Source organism: Hyaena hyaena, unplaced genomic scaffold (assembly GCF_003009895.1).
Source record: "Hyaena hyaena isolate Hyena2069 unplaced genomic scaffold, ASM300989v1 scaffold_29, whole genome shotgun sequence".
Taxonomy (NCBI): domain Eukaryota; kingdom Metazoa; phylum Chordata; class Mammalia; order Carnivora; family Hyaenidae; genus Hyaena; species Hyaena hyaena.
In genome coordinates this window covers 4,301,564-4,315,489 of record NW_024080661.1, presented here as the reverse complement: position 1 = coordinate 4,315,489, position 13,926 = coordinate 4,301,564, and the positions used below count along the sequence as shown (strand labels likewise).

Genomic DNA, 13,926 nt, shown 5'->3' with positions numbered 1-13,926 from the left:
ATAACTCAGAGCGGGGCAGGAGAGTGCGGAGGGCTTGTGGGATGGGCCCTCATTATGCCAAAGGCAGAGAAGCCAGCCTGTGCACAGAAGTGCTGGGTCGGGACCCGTGAGACCTGACCTGGCATTCGCGCTGGCCTAGCGGGTAGCAATGAGCAAGTCTCCAAGCCTCTCTGGGCCTGCTTAGCCCTCAGAAAAAGAGGGAGCTGCTTCAGATGGGTTGTGTCCCTTCTGGCTCTTGGATTCTCACACCGTTCCCACACGAGGCGACTGAGACCTCCACCTTGACCTGGCTGCCGGGGTATGCCAGCGAAGACGTTTCCAAGGCCCGATGTGATGGCTTCCCGACACCCAGGAGGAAAAACCCAGAGGCTCGACTTAGAGAGATAGAGATATATTTCTTCTGTTGCATATTTCAGACTTCACACTGAGCTTCAGGCACAAGGCTGCTCTGGGTTCTCCGGAGAGCCCTGACAGAGCCTTCTTCCCACACTGCTTGTGGGCGGGAGCCCTCCTGGGCGGGAGCCCAGGCCCTGCTCGCAGTTCTGGGTACCTGGGAGACTCTGCATTGGTCTCAGCAGGTTCTGGGGCCCTGCGCTGCCCATCAAGGGGCGGGACATGCTGGAAAGCCCTAGAACCAGCCCCACCCCTTCTTCCACAGTCCCCTGGCTACGAGAGGAGAGGCTGTCCTGCTAGAGGCCAGCTCTGCAGCACTCCCCCAAATCACCTGTTCTCTGGGCCTCAGAGCCTGGCATGGCGCTTGCACCCCTGAAGAGCCTCAGCCGTGGGCACCCGGCTGGGAGACAAGGCCCTGGAGAGTGAGGCAGGCCCAGCCTCCTCCAGAACCACGATGGATGGGCTCGTCGGGGCCCCTGTTCCCCGGAGCCACGGCCCACTTCCTGGGGCCGCCCCGAGCCCTATTGCACAAGGTCGTTTCCAGTTCCTCCCCCTACCACCCATTAAGAAAAAACAAAAAATAACCACACAGAAAAAAACCCAAGAAACCTAGAAGGGAAAGTGAGGAAGAGCGGGGCGTGGAAGCTGGAGCCCTTCTCCCCACGTTCCTGCTGACCTCTGGTCCCAGCAACACCCTTAGCAGGAAGTGTGATGCCCACCGCCCCTGCCGTCGGCGCGGGTTCGTGATGGCTGGCGTGGCTGTACCGCCTGGGCCTCTGGTTCTCGCCTGCGGGGAGGGGCCATCCCTCCCGCTGTCTGTAAGGTGCAATCTCCCCCCCCAGGGTCATCCGGAGGTGCTGGCTGGGGCCCTGCTACCTGAGTCGCCCGTCTGCTTTGACGGGCCCCAGCTCTGATTTGGGGTCGGGGAAAACAGAGCTCCAGCTGGTCAGTCTGCAGAGCTCCAGGGAGGGGCAGGTGGAAGGGCCCATGGCACACAGTCCGGCCACAGACCAGAAGCCACTCAGCTCCCCATCTGTCCAGGCCTCGAGCGCTGGGCCCGTGAGCTCGGCGTGCCGGCGGGCAGCCTCCTCCGCGGGCTCTGGCTGAGGCAGGCTCAGGATGCCGCTGAGGCCCTGGAAACTCTGCTCTGTGTACTCGTTGTGAGGTGGCCCGGCGTGCAGCCAGCTGGCATCATCTGCGGGGGTGGGAAGGGGGGGCAGAACAAGCGGTGAGCATGCCCCGCCCCGCCGAATCTACAAGGGCCAGAGTCTGGGGATTCGGGTCTGGGCACCCCAGCTTCTGGCCCAACTTTACCACTGAGTCACAGATCGCTGAGTGACCCATGACCTCGGGCTAATCCACAGAACTTCCTGTGCCTGTAAAACTGTTAGTCTTACAAAATCATGATGGTAACCTCTGGATCCCCCAATGTGAGGATTAAGTAGAACAGGGGGTTCAAGGCACCGGGTGGAAGACAAGGTAACGCTCCTAGTCTGTGTCCCCTCTGTGGCCCTTCTCAACCATCTTCAGTGGTTCCCAGAGCCATGAGCGGCCCCGCACTAGGGCCCTCGGCTCCAGGGCCCGGCTCGCTTGGCCAGCCTCTCTACCCCCCACCCCTTACACCCTACTCTGCGCCCCTCGGTTCCCCTCATCCACCAGACACGATCAGGACAGCCTTTTCTGCCTGTGGAATTCCAGCTCATCAAGGCTCAGCTGCAACAGCAGCCTCCATCTGTCCCCATCTCCTGCATCAGGCTGGGAGTCCCAGGAGAGCAGGGGTGTGGCCTGTCTGCTCTGCATCTGCCACAGCGCCCCCTGGACCTCATCCATTTTTCTAGGCTACCCCTACCCTGACCCACTTTCTCTGCGATAAGATGTAGCCGGAGGAAGGAAAGGTCTACCTGCCCATTGAGCACCCACTGACCTACCAGATACAGGCCTCTTTTACCCACATGCTCATCCCTAACACCTCCCAGGGGGTGGCTGCTTTAGGCCCCTCTCCAGGGAACCCAAAGCCTATGCCTTAGCCTCAGCCCAGTGTGGCACGGACCACGTGACCCTGGCCACCCAGCCACACAAGGGACTGATGGCCCATCAGATCTGCTGTGCCGAGAATGACCAATAGGCCCCGGTGAGGGTCCACTGCAGAGAGCCCACGTATCATGGGTTGAGAAGCCAGAGCTGACACACAGACACAACAGCATGAGGGACAAGATGGCCCCACAGAGATCGAGAAAGAAGCTCTGGTTCCCGGTGAGACCTGAGATACTTCCTGGGTTCTGGGGCACAGCCCTGTGATCTTCCAACAATTGCCCCGTTTTACTTGAGCTAGTGTGAGGGGACTTGTGTTGCACACACCCAGGAGGTCTCTAATAGTTGTGTCACTCCCACATTACTCCTATTTTGTAAGACTGGGGCTCAGAAGGCCAAATAATTTGTCAAAGATAAAGGTCCAAGCAAAGCATCAGAGCTACACTTCAAAGCCAAGTCCACTGGACTCCAAAGCTTGCCTCTCTACCCTACCACGGTGCGGGGACGCTAAGGGCCAGACCACCAGGACCCCAACTCTGCCCCTTCCCCTCCTTGAGGGTCAGCAATGACGGTCAGCTCCTCGGGGTCCCTCGCCAGGCAAATCCTATTCTATCAGGCTTCTGGGCCTAGATCCTTACCTTTCCTGAGAGGTAGTTTGCGGTTGAAGGTCAAGGGCAGCACGAGGAAGCGGGTCTCGCCCAGGGGTTCCCAGAATTGAAGCAGTCGAACAGTCCAGGCCCCTGGCCGCAGGGGCCGGCTCAGCGGGGGCTTGTACTGCGTGACCTCGGTGTCCGCATCTACCGCAATGTCGTAAGATGTGGCCACCACGTAGGTGGGGTCAATCCACACCACAGTGGCTGTGAGGTTGGGGCCCCGTGCCCAGCGCTGCATGGCCACCGGCTCGTCCAGCGGCCCCAGCAACCCCCCAAAGTTCCGGAAAAGACGCTCCTTGGGGTCCCACTCGGTGCCGACCTGCAGGGAGGGAGGCAGCTGGGCAGGAGCCTGGAGAGCAAGTCCTCTCTACTCTGATGCTGCCTCCAACTCTCTGTGTGACCTCAGGCCAGTCACTGTTATCTTGCTGGGCCTCAGTTTCCCCATTTGCAAAATGCAGGGCTTGGACTAGGATTGCCTTAATATCTTTCTCGGCTCTGAGCTTTACTCTAGATTCCTATCCTGGCTTGCTGTGCAGGGGCAGGGGCAGTAAGACAGAGATAAAGTTTAAGGCCCTGCCCAGAGACCATCCTCACACGAAGCCAAGGCCCCCAAGAGTCAGAGGATGCTCAAAAGCCTAATGGAATATCAGAGTCCCTCTAGAAGAAAATCACTGTAGTTTTTGAAGACTGGGCTTGCATTGTAGGGCCACTACTGTCCCCTCCCTGCTCACTGCATGTCCTCTGTGCAACGCAAGCGGGAGGCGCTTCTCAGTGTGCGCATGCGGGGGAGACACAGGCATGCGCACAGGGCATCACCAAGGTTCCATCACGGGGAAAGAAGAGCCCAATCCAGTCCTTCCTTATCACTCCCTCGAGGTCTGTCCCTCTCTGCCCACCACCCCCGGGTCTTGCTGGGGGTCAGGAGAAAGCAAGGGGAGGACCTGTCCCACCTCTAAACTCTGGAGCCGGCTGGCCTGGTCACTGCGCCCCAACAGCTTCAGCGACCCCTGGGGCATCAGCCACATCTCAAGCGTCTCTGCCGGCCCCTGGGCTGAGGGCTGCACCGCCTGCGTCACCAGGTAGCCCTGGAAATGGTCGTCATAGAAATACAGGTGCACACTGGACGGCAAGCCCCTGGGCTCAAACCTAAGAAGGTTCCAGCAGGGAGAAAGGGAGATGCCATCAGCACACCCGACTGGCCTGGAGATCCGGGGAGGGGGCCTCTGGGGAGTCCCGTCCCCAGGCACTTCCTTTGCCCCAAATCTCGCGCCCACAGCACCTACATGCCTGGCTCTTGCCGTCCTTGTTTCATCTGCCTTCTTCCCTGCCTCGGACTGGGGGCTCCCTGGGGTGGGGGTGGGGGGCCGTCTCTTTCTGACATACCTCCCCATAGGGCACCCTGAGGGCCAGAGATGTGTCAAAAGGAGGCCTCACCTGCAGAGCGGGGTGGCCAATGGGGGCGCCGCGGTGGCCGTGTGGCGGAGGCCGAGGCGGGCAAAGGCGGTGTAAGCAGTGAGCATGACGTCGCTGAGCCCACTGGGGCCGTCGGCCGCGTCGTAGGTGTTCTCCCAGTAGGCCTTGAGGGCCGGCGTGCCCGGGGGGTAGCTGCCATATAGGTGGAAGTCCAGGATTTCCAGGACCTCCTGGTTCACGGTCGACTCAAACTTCCGGGCAAAGAAGGTGGGTCTGGAGACTTGCTGGAGCAGGAGAGGTAAGGGGGTCAAGGGGTCTGGAGGTCCCAGGTGGCGTGGCTGGGGCGGGGGACCCTCCCTAGCCTCCTGGGGCTCTTCCTGCTGTCCCAGAGGCTCTGGCGGGCTCACCCCGCATCCCTTCCGACCCCGGGAAGCACGTGGGGCGCGGCGCGGGGAGGGGCCCCGGGGAAGCACCTGCAGCCGGAGGAAGTCCTGCGGCTTGAAGTCGTTGGGCGAGCAGCCGCACCAGTCCACGATGTGCTTGTACTGGCACTTGCAGCCCAGCCTGCGGTTCCAGTTGGTGACCCGCAGGTTGTTGTCCACGAGGCTCTCGCAGGCCGGGCTATTCTCCAGCACCGTGTGGAAGAAGGACTGTGGGAGGGGGGGCGGGCAGGGCGGAGGGTGAGCCCCAGGCACCCCGCCACGCGGCCTCCCTGGCCTCGCCGGGGACCCGGGCCACCCACCTCCGCAGGGAGCAGCGTGTAGGTGTAGAACTGGCGCAGCTGGGCCACCAGCGGGTCGTCCGTGTACACCACGTACTCCACAAAGCTGCGCGTCAGCACGAACCAGTCGGAGCCGCCGTCCACCACAATGCCCGCCGGGATCTGCCGCTCGCCCAGGCGCCACATGTGCGAGTCACACTCATGGAAGAGCCGGTCCAGGCCCTGTTTCTTGATGAACCTGCAGGTGGCAGCAGGCTGCAGTGAGGGTCATGGGGTTGGGGGAATTCAAGGGGCGGGGGGCGGACAGGCTCGCTGAGGCGCCTTGGGACTCGCGTGCCTCAGTCTGTGGTTGGTTTGGAGGCTTTGCAACCTGGCCATGCATGGGAGGGGCTGTGATGAAACCCCTGGCCAGGGCTCCTCCCACCCCCGGCCCCTCACCTGGAGTTGTCCCGGCCATGTGACTTGAGGAAGTTCTTGTCTCGGTTCTTAGACAGGAAAGCCACCAGCTCCTCGTTCGTCCTGGAGAAGGGAAGCGGTGTGGGTAGAGGGGCTGGATCGGGCCGGGGCACAGTCCCCTCGGCACCCTCTGCCTTCACTCTCGGCCCCTCCCTGCCTCCTGGAGAGCTGTCCTAGCCACGCCCTGCCCCCCGGATGATGCTCCAGAGTGGGGGCACCCCCAGCCTTCCTCGACCCCTTGCCCTCTCACCTGGCACCCTAGGTCCAGGCTTCTGCCTGCTCCCTGGTCCCTTGTCACTCTCCATCCTGACATCCCCTTTCACCAGCCCCTCCCCGAAAACATGGCTGTGGTCCAGGGACCAGAATGAGGCTTGGGCGGAAGGAAAGGAGTCTCTCAGGCCCCTCCCACCCCAAGTACTCCCACGGGCCGCCCTCTGCTCTGGGGGACTCAGAGCACTGCCCCCCACCTGGTTGGGTAGTCGGTGGCACTGAGGTTGATGAAGAAGTCCCAGGCCCAGCCCGGCACCTCCAGCAGGTCTTGCATGCTCCGCAGATACATCCTCAGCAGGCTGGCCCCACCCCAAATGGTGACCATGCGCCAGGGTGTCACCCGCACGTTATCGTACTGCCGGGCCAGCTCCACCACCTCGCGGTGCAGGTAGTTGGAACGCTGCGGGGGTAGGCGGGCGATACTCAGGAGCCGTCGGGGACCCCCGGTATCACAGGCTCCCCCCCACCCCCACCCCTGGGACAAGTGACATGGAATGGAGAGAGCGCAGGGCAGGACGCCAGCTCCTAACGGGCTAGGTCGCCTTGCGCTGGCCCCTCCCCACGTTCTAGGCTTGCTCCCCTATCCTTGGGCCACCTGAGCAGATCAAAGACCCCGCCTGTCTGTGACCTCCTGGGTCTTGCTGCTGCCCGCTCAGATGCCTGTGTCGTCTCCCCGACAGTACCTTGTCTACGTGGATATAAAAGAAATGCTGTTGGTGGTAGACAGCCTTGAGGAGACGCTTCAGCTGGCGGATGGCCCGGCCGTGAACCACCAGCATGTAGGCGATTCGTACTGGGGGGCCGTCCGCGGGTTGCTGGGCCCGGACTTCATCCCACTGCACGCCGGGGCTCATCTTCCCTGAGAGGAGAGAACAGCGGCATCACTGAGGCGCCTCCCCAGGCCACGGGGGGCGGGGGGGATGGGTGAGATGGGAAGAGGGACCCCCTGCCCAATGCCCCCCGGGTCCCAGCCCTGTCTCAGCCACTTGGCATACTTATCACCCGCTTAGCCAGGGAGGCAAGCCCCCCCCCCACCCGAGCTTTCTGCCTCTGCAAAGTGAGGGCGAAGGGCCTGCCATGCCACCCCCCAGCCCTGGATGGCCACCTCTCTGCCCATGCCCATCTCTCACGCTTACCAGCCAGCTGGCAGTGCCGGGGCACAGCCTTGGGCATGAGGCTCCCGGCCTGGTGCAGGCACACCACGTTGGCAATCTCCTGCTGGCACTGCTTGGAGCTGGCCCGGGCCAGGGCTGACAGCGCGTCCTTGCCCACGATCTCACACTTGGGGGTGAAGCCGTTGTCCGTGGGCTGGGGGGCGCCCTCCACACTCCCCGTGTCTCCGTGTGGCTGAAAGCCAGCGGCCCCACCCAGCGCCTCCCCGGCCGCTGCCCCACTGAGGTTCTGGCGGCCAGGGGCCTCCGGGGGTGGGGCTGGCGGCACCCGGCGGTTGGCTCTGTGCCGGCTGGTCACGGCGCGCACCACCTTGGCCACGGGCACGCCGGGGCTCTCCGCGCGACCCCGCCAGCGCCCATGCCTTCTGCCCGCGCTGCCCCGCCGCCCAGCAGAACTATCTGTGTCCTTGGAGCCCTCGCTGGGGTCCAGCGGCCTCGGCTTCCTCTGCCTTCCTTTCTGTGAGAGACAGGCAAACCCAGGTCACCAGGACGGTGACTCTCCTGCTCCCTTGGCTCCCCGCCAGCCTCCGCCACCCTCCGCCCAGAGAGTGCTCCTTACAGGGGGACTCTGCACAGGCATCTGCGTCCGCTAAGGGGCCTCCCGGAGCAGCCAGCCGAGGAAGCGTCATCCTACCTCCACGGCACCACTGCATCCCTGTCCCCACAGGCCCAGACCACAGGGCACCGCGTCCCCCTTGTGCTTGGGAGTCAACCACCACCCTCTCTTCCAGCAAATACGATGTCCGCAGGTATCACAAAAGAAGAGTGTGCAGAGGATTCCAGAGCCTCAGCCAGGCAGAAAGAGACAGGGAGAAAGCATTCCGCCAACTACAGCATCTCCACACGGGAGTGCCACCATACTGGCTGGGTGCTCTGGGAGGCAGAGCCCAGGAAAGAGTCGGAGTGTGTGACTTGCCCCATGGAGGATGCGGGAGCGGGAGCTCGGCGGGCAAAGCCGTCAGACCCCCGAGCGGGCCTGACGCCGGTGTCAGGAGTGGCAGAAGGAAGGGCGTCAGACAACGGCGCAGCTCCGAGAGAGCCATGGCTGGCCTACGGGAATGGCACGGACCGCGGCCCCACGCCGTCCCTGGCTGGAGGGCCGAGGCAGAGCCGCTCCTCACGGTGCGTGGCCTCTGGGAGGGAAATCTGCCCCGGCCGCCTCACCCTGCTTCCTGGCTCCCCTTCTTCCCAGCTCCCCCAGTGCCCTCCTCCACCTCTCCCTGGACCCAACCCCACCCATCCTTCGCGATCCAGCTCCAAGCCCCCTCGTGTGAACACCCCACTTGGCCCAGAGGGGAGCTCCCAGGTGAGAGACTGTCACACCAGCCCCATCTCCCAGCATCCGGTGGGGCAGGACACCTGGCTGCTGTCTGGTGGCTGAGACATGACTATTCCCCTGGCTACTTACCTCCTCTGAGCAGGTCCCTCAGCTGTAAAGCAGGAGGGAGGGAGGAGTGTAAATGAGACAGAGCAGGAGATGGTGTGCCAGAAGGGGCCGTCTCCACCAGCCATCGGCTGCTCCCCTGTGTGGGTCCCCCCCCACCCCCAGCAGCACCACACAGGCCACAGGCCTTTTCTGGCCCAGCCTTTCGACAGCATGACCTGCTGGTCCACAGCACCCTCCTCGCTCAGCTGCCAGGTGCTCTCCTGGGGTTTCCGTGGCCTCCCAGGCCGCCCCTTATCAGTCTTCTGGGCCGCCCCTTACCTCCCAAGGCCGTCCTGGGGCCTTCCCTCGCCCTAGCTTCCCATGTGACCTCTGAACTTCAACCTCTGAACTCCAGCCTCTGAACTCCAACCACTCCCGGGTTTCTCTCTCTAGCCTGGACTGCTCCCCTGAACCTTCTGGTGTTTAACTGCCCACCTGTCCCCTCAATATCTCCCTTGGGGGCTTGAGAGGCCTCTGGAACCCCCAAGTCCAAGTGTGAGCTCCTCATCTTCCTCCCAGACCTGCCCCTAAGTCAGTCAGTCTCCCCGTCTGTTAACAGCAACCCCATCCTTCAAGTCACTCAGGTCGAAACCTTTGGAGAGTCAAAAACTAGTTTCCCTTACACGCCACATCAGTCCGTCACCAGTAAGCCTCCTGGTGGGGCCCCCTCCACGACACATCCAGAGTCTGACCACTTCTCACCGCCTCTCTCACGGCGATCCCCGCCCGGGGCCCCTGGATCCCCTGCTCCTACTCTGGTTTCCCGATGGTCTGTCCCCATCGCGGTAGCCCGTGTTCCTGTTAAAACAAGCCCCATCTCACCTCCCCTCTGCTCCAAACCACCCTTGGCCTCCCCGCTGAGGGTAAAACCCCAAAGCCCCTCCAATGGCCCACAGAGGCTGTGTGAGCTGCAGTCTGGCTGTCCCTCCCACCACCCTCCCCCTCTGACCTCACCACCTACTAATCTCTCCTCACGCCCACTCTCCTCCAGCCACGGTGGCCTTCTCACTGTCCCTCCATGCCACTTGCCATACACTGTCCCCTGTGCCTAGAATGCCCCCCCACCCCCGCCAGATTCCCCACGGCTCATGCCTCATCCCTTTCAATTCTTTGCTTGGATGGCATCTCCCCAGCAAGGCCCACTCTGACCACTGCATTTAAACTCCATCTCTCCCTCATTCTCCATTTTGCTGTCCCCACAACACTTCCTTCTTTCTCTCATCCCACAATACATCCATATTGTGTTCTTCTGTGTCTCTCCACTCACAAGAATGTAACATCCGTGAGGACAGGGTTTTTGGTGTCTCCCTTAACTAGTGCGATCCATCCAAGAGCCCAGAAGAACGTCTGGCGAAGACAGACACGCCAAAATATTTGTTGAATGGATGCGCGAACGACTATAAAGTTCTCGATACAGGCTCACCATTCACTAGCTACTGACATCCTTATTCTTATCACTATTACCATCGTGGGAGGAGGATTAGGAAATAGTCAAATGGGAAGTGAGGAGAGGCGCAGAGGTGCTCAGACATCTTGGACTCTGCTGGGCCGAGTGAGTTTTCCCTGCCCCTCCCCTCCCTAGGCCCTTTCTCCCCTCCCCTGTCAAAGCATGGTGGGCACCTCGCATGGCAGTGTCTGAGCCCCACTCCTCCACCCAGGCGCCCACACTCTCCGTGCGCGGCACCCAGCCAGCCTTCTGATCTCTCAAGAGGTGCCCCGTGGGAGCTCGGGGCATCTGTCCCCCATCTGCGGAGACACTACAAGAGCCCCGGGCTGGGCAGCCCCCAGGAAAGGTGAAAGCAGTCGCACGGAGCCGAGCGTACCCCAACCCGGTGACGTCTGACCCGGCTGTGCGTGGGCAGAGCGCGGGTGGACAGAGCTGGCAGAGCAGCGGTGGGCTCTCGGGGTGGAAGGCAGCACCAGCGAGTCAGGACGCCGGTCAAGAGGGCAGGGCACGGGGCACACGGCCAGGCTGCCTGCGGTGGGGGACAGGATGTGGGAGGAGATGGGCAGGCTGGTGCCCTGCACTGCAGCAGGGAGCCGGCTGACCCTGAGAAGGTCAATCCCAGAGGAAGCCGGGGGCCCTGGAGGCGGCAGTGAGGACTGGGGAGGGGGCCCCCGCTGGGCAGCCAGCCCTCACCCCTGCCCCCTCCCACCAATGTCCATATGGGCATCAGCAGGGCCCCTACTTGTGCCCCCGAAGGGATATTCCTCAGTAGCCCTGAGGTCAGGGTCCCCTCTGATTCCTGAGAGGAGGGACTTGCCCCCTGACCTCTGGCCTTCGAGATGCCCCCTCCCCACTGAGGAGGCATTCAAAGCCCTCTGCCATTTCCTCACTCCGCAGTCCTGCTTGCAATCCTTCTCTGAGCCCCGGAGGCAGAGAACACCGATCGCTTACCCCACAGTCTACCACCTTCAGACTTTTCAGGCTGTGTTGAAAGTAAGTGGTAAGGCCATGTTTGTGAAAGCTTTTAAAGCCATAAAGGGGCTCTTTGGATGTTAATGGTCAGCCTTGGTCTCCGCTCTAGCCCCCCCACGGATGGGCAGAGTATGCGTCTGAAAGGCACGGCGGACCCCAGCGCTGCTGAAACCCCTCCGATGCCTTCCCACTTCACTTACAACAAAACCCGAGCCCTCCCTAGGGTCTCTGGGATGTGCCCCAGACCAATTCTTAGACCTTCTTCCAGGGAACACGCCACACCCTTCTTCCCATTCCTGGAAGACACTCAGCTAAGCCCATTCTCCCCAGGGCCTCTGCCGTCTGTCCACCTCGGCCCCAGGACGACTGGCTTCTCTGGCTCCCATGGCACTTCCTGCCGAAGCCTTCCCCCAGCAGGCTCCACCAACCCCCTTGCCCCTGAGTTTCCTTTCTGCTGTCGGGCTCTCCCTGCACACTATCTGCCCTTCAGAGCCCCAGCCTTGTCTACTTGGCTTATTTCCAGATCCCTGGTATTAGCACTGTGCCCGCTGCTACTAAGGAGGAGTTAACAAGTGTTTGTTGACTGACTGACTGACTGACTGACTGGCTGGCTGAATAGTCATAGTAGGAGTAAGAGTTATTTACTGACAGTTCAGCATGTCAAATCAACTCCTGCAAATCCTTCCCAGGTATCGTTTTCATTTTTAGTCTTTACAATCACCCAGTGAGAGAGGGAGCACTTACGAGGGCATGGAAAGAGGTTGGGTGATTGGCCTGAGGTCTCACCGCCACTTGGCAGCAGGGCTGGAAAAGGACACAGGACGCAGAGATGGGGCGGTCCGACTTCAGCACCCACCTTCCTAAGCCCTATGCCATGCTGCCTGGAAGCCCCGGGCTCTAGTGAGGTGGCCGCTGAAGGGGTCCAAGCACCGAGGGCTGCCTGGACTGCACAACGTTTAGGTCATCAAGCATCGTTTCTGTTCCAGTCAAGTCCAGCCCTGTCTCTTCTGCCAGGAACCTGGAGGAGGTGGGGGATGGGGTCCCCAGTTTTCCACCCCGGGCTATGCGCAGGGCAGCAGAGATCTGAGGCCTGGACAATCTCTTGGCCCATTGGGAGACTCACAGAACCATGTAGCTCAGGGCCACTTGTTTCTGAGAAGCCTCCGCGGCTGTGTCGTGGCCATCCCCACAGTGGTCACTGGCGTCTGGTCACTGGTACCCCAGGATCAGAGGGCTCCCCAACTGCCTCAGGAGCCTAGTACACCTGAGAACATCTCATCTGCCCAGTCTTCTCACACTGACCCCCAAACACTCTTCGTCTTCCTCCTAAGTACTGGTCCACACAGAACAAGCTCACCCACTTTGGCTGTCACAGACCAGCCTCCCCACCCCCCACCCCGCTCTGTTCCTCTTGGAGTTGTGGTCTCACATAACTGTTCCAGCTCCCTGACCATCCCAGCTTCCGGTTCTCCCCAAAAGGGCAAGGGCAGCCCCTCTCCCAATCTCCGTACCAGGCCTTCCTGACTGCCCAGATGCAGTCAGGGGAAGTGGACATGGAGCCTCTCTGGGCCTTCTCATTGCCAGGTGAAGAGGCCCAAGAGAAGAGACCGCAAGCAGAGTGTCTGACTCAGAGCCTAGAGGCACCAGAACCGAGGGGCAGGGGTAGGGGCAGAGAAGCCTTGTCCTCTGGTCCACAGCTTAGGACCAGGGTTTGGACCTAGAATGGCCCCAGACCCCGCTGGACCGTTCCTGAACACCCTGGGAGGGGACATGTGTGGGTCTCCAGCTGAAGCCAGCCACGAATGAGTGACACTCTCAAGGCAGAGACCTGGGTACTGAGCTGGACAGGTTTGTCCCTGCTCTCCAGCCTGAGGCTCTGCTAAACCAGCTGATGCTGTCCCCATTCCTTAAGAGCTAAAGCCCCCCCCCTTCCCTAATGTCCTGAGGCCACTCACCAGCTCACTTCTCCCGGCCATCTCCTCCTGAGACCCACGACTTTCTTCAGACCCCAGGCTAAGAAAACCACACCTGGGGGACACACTCCAGCTCTCTCCCTCGGGGTCACTCCCTGTTCCCTCAGTTGCTGTACTGAGTTCCAGCCCAGGGCTTCACTTCCCCACCGGCGGCAGCCCGTCTGACGCAGCCGGGCGCGGATGCCCGGGGTCCCCCGGCCCCGCTCCTCCGCCCACAGCACGCACACCCCCGTCCCCTCCCAACTTCAGAAAGTTTGGCCTGGGGCTCCCCACCTCCGAGCAGGCTCGGGCCCGGCCCCGCCTCCCGCTCCCGCTCCCCGCGCCTGACCTTTATAGCTCCCCGGGACGGAGACCACCCCGCCGATACCCGCTCCTCCCGCCCGGTCCCCCTGCCCGCCCGAGGCCAGGGCCTCCGGGTCACGCACCACCCCCGCGCGCAGTCGCTGAGGCCCTCCTGGGAAAGGGGCACCAGGGGTCCGCTGTCCCGCTCCCCGCGGCCGCCCGCGCCAGCACGCACGCGGCCCGTGCCCCACTTCCCCGGCCCCGGGCCGCCCGCAGCCCCGCCAGGACCCCGCGCGCCCCCGCGCCCGGCCTGCCCGCCCGGCCGCCCGGCCATCGGAGCACCTCGCCCGGCTCGTCTTCCTCCAGGCCGCTGAAGCTCCACACCACCAGGCCCTGCAGCAGCAGGATGGCCAGCGCCGTGGCGATCGCCAGCTTGTAGCGCCGCACCAGCTTCTGTACCCGCGCGCTCGCCACCATCTTCCTGCCCCGGACGCGGGGCGCGCGCCCAGCCCTGCAACCCGGCCGCGGGCGCGCGCCTGGGCGAGGACAGAGCCGGCGGGCCCCCCCATAGGAGGCGGGCCTGGCGCGCGCCGGGGCGGGGCGGGGCAGGGGGCGGGGCCCACGGGCCCGAAACGCCGCGCCCCGCGGGCCAGGGGCGGAGCCTAGGGTCTCCGAGCCGCCGGCCCTGGCCGTGCGGGGGCCGCCTCTCGGGCGGGG

General features: G+C 62.7%; 1 protein-coding gene across 1 annotated transcript; it reads right to left on the bottom strand.

The window, feature by feature from the left end:
- Positions 1–375: 375 nt before the first annotated feature.
- Positions 376–13,693, bottom strand: XYLT2 (xylosyltransferase 2). The gene is made up of 11 exons (XM_039227919.1): positions 13,552–13,693; positions 7,074–7,566; positions 6,621–6,796; positions 6,135–6,337; positions 5,650–5,730; positions 5,233–5,449; positions 4,964–5,140; positions 4,512–4,774; positions 4,028–4,223; positions 3,063–3,396; positions 376–1,588 (listed from the first exon to the last, which is right to left on the bottom strand). The coding sequence occupies exons 1-11, from the start codon at positions 13,684–13,686 to the stop codon at positions 1,266–1,268; spliced, it is 2,598 nt and encodes an 865-aa protein (XP_039083850.1). The 5' UTR covers positions 13,687–13,693; the 3' UTR covers positions 376–1,265.
- Between the last annotated feature and the right edge of the window lie 233 nt (positions 13,694–13,926).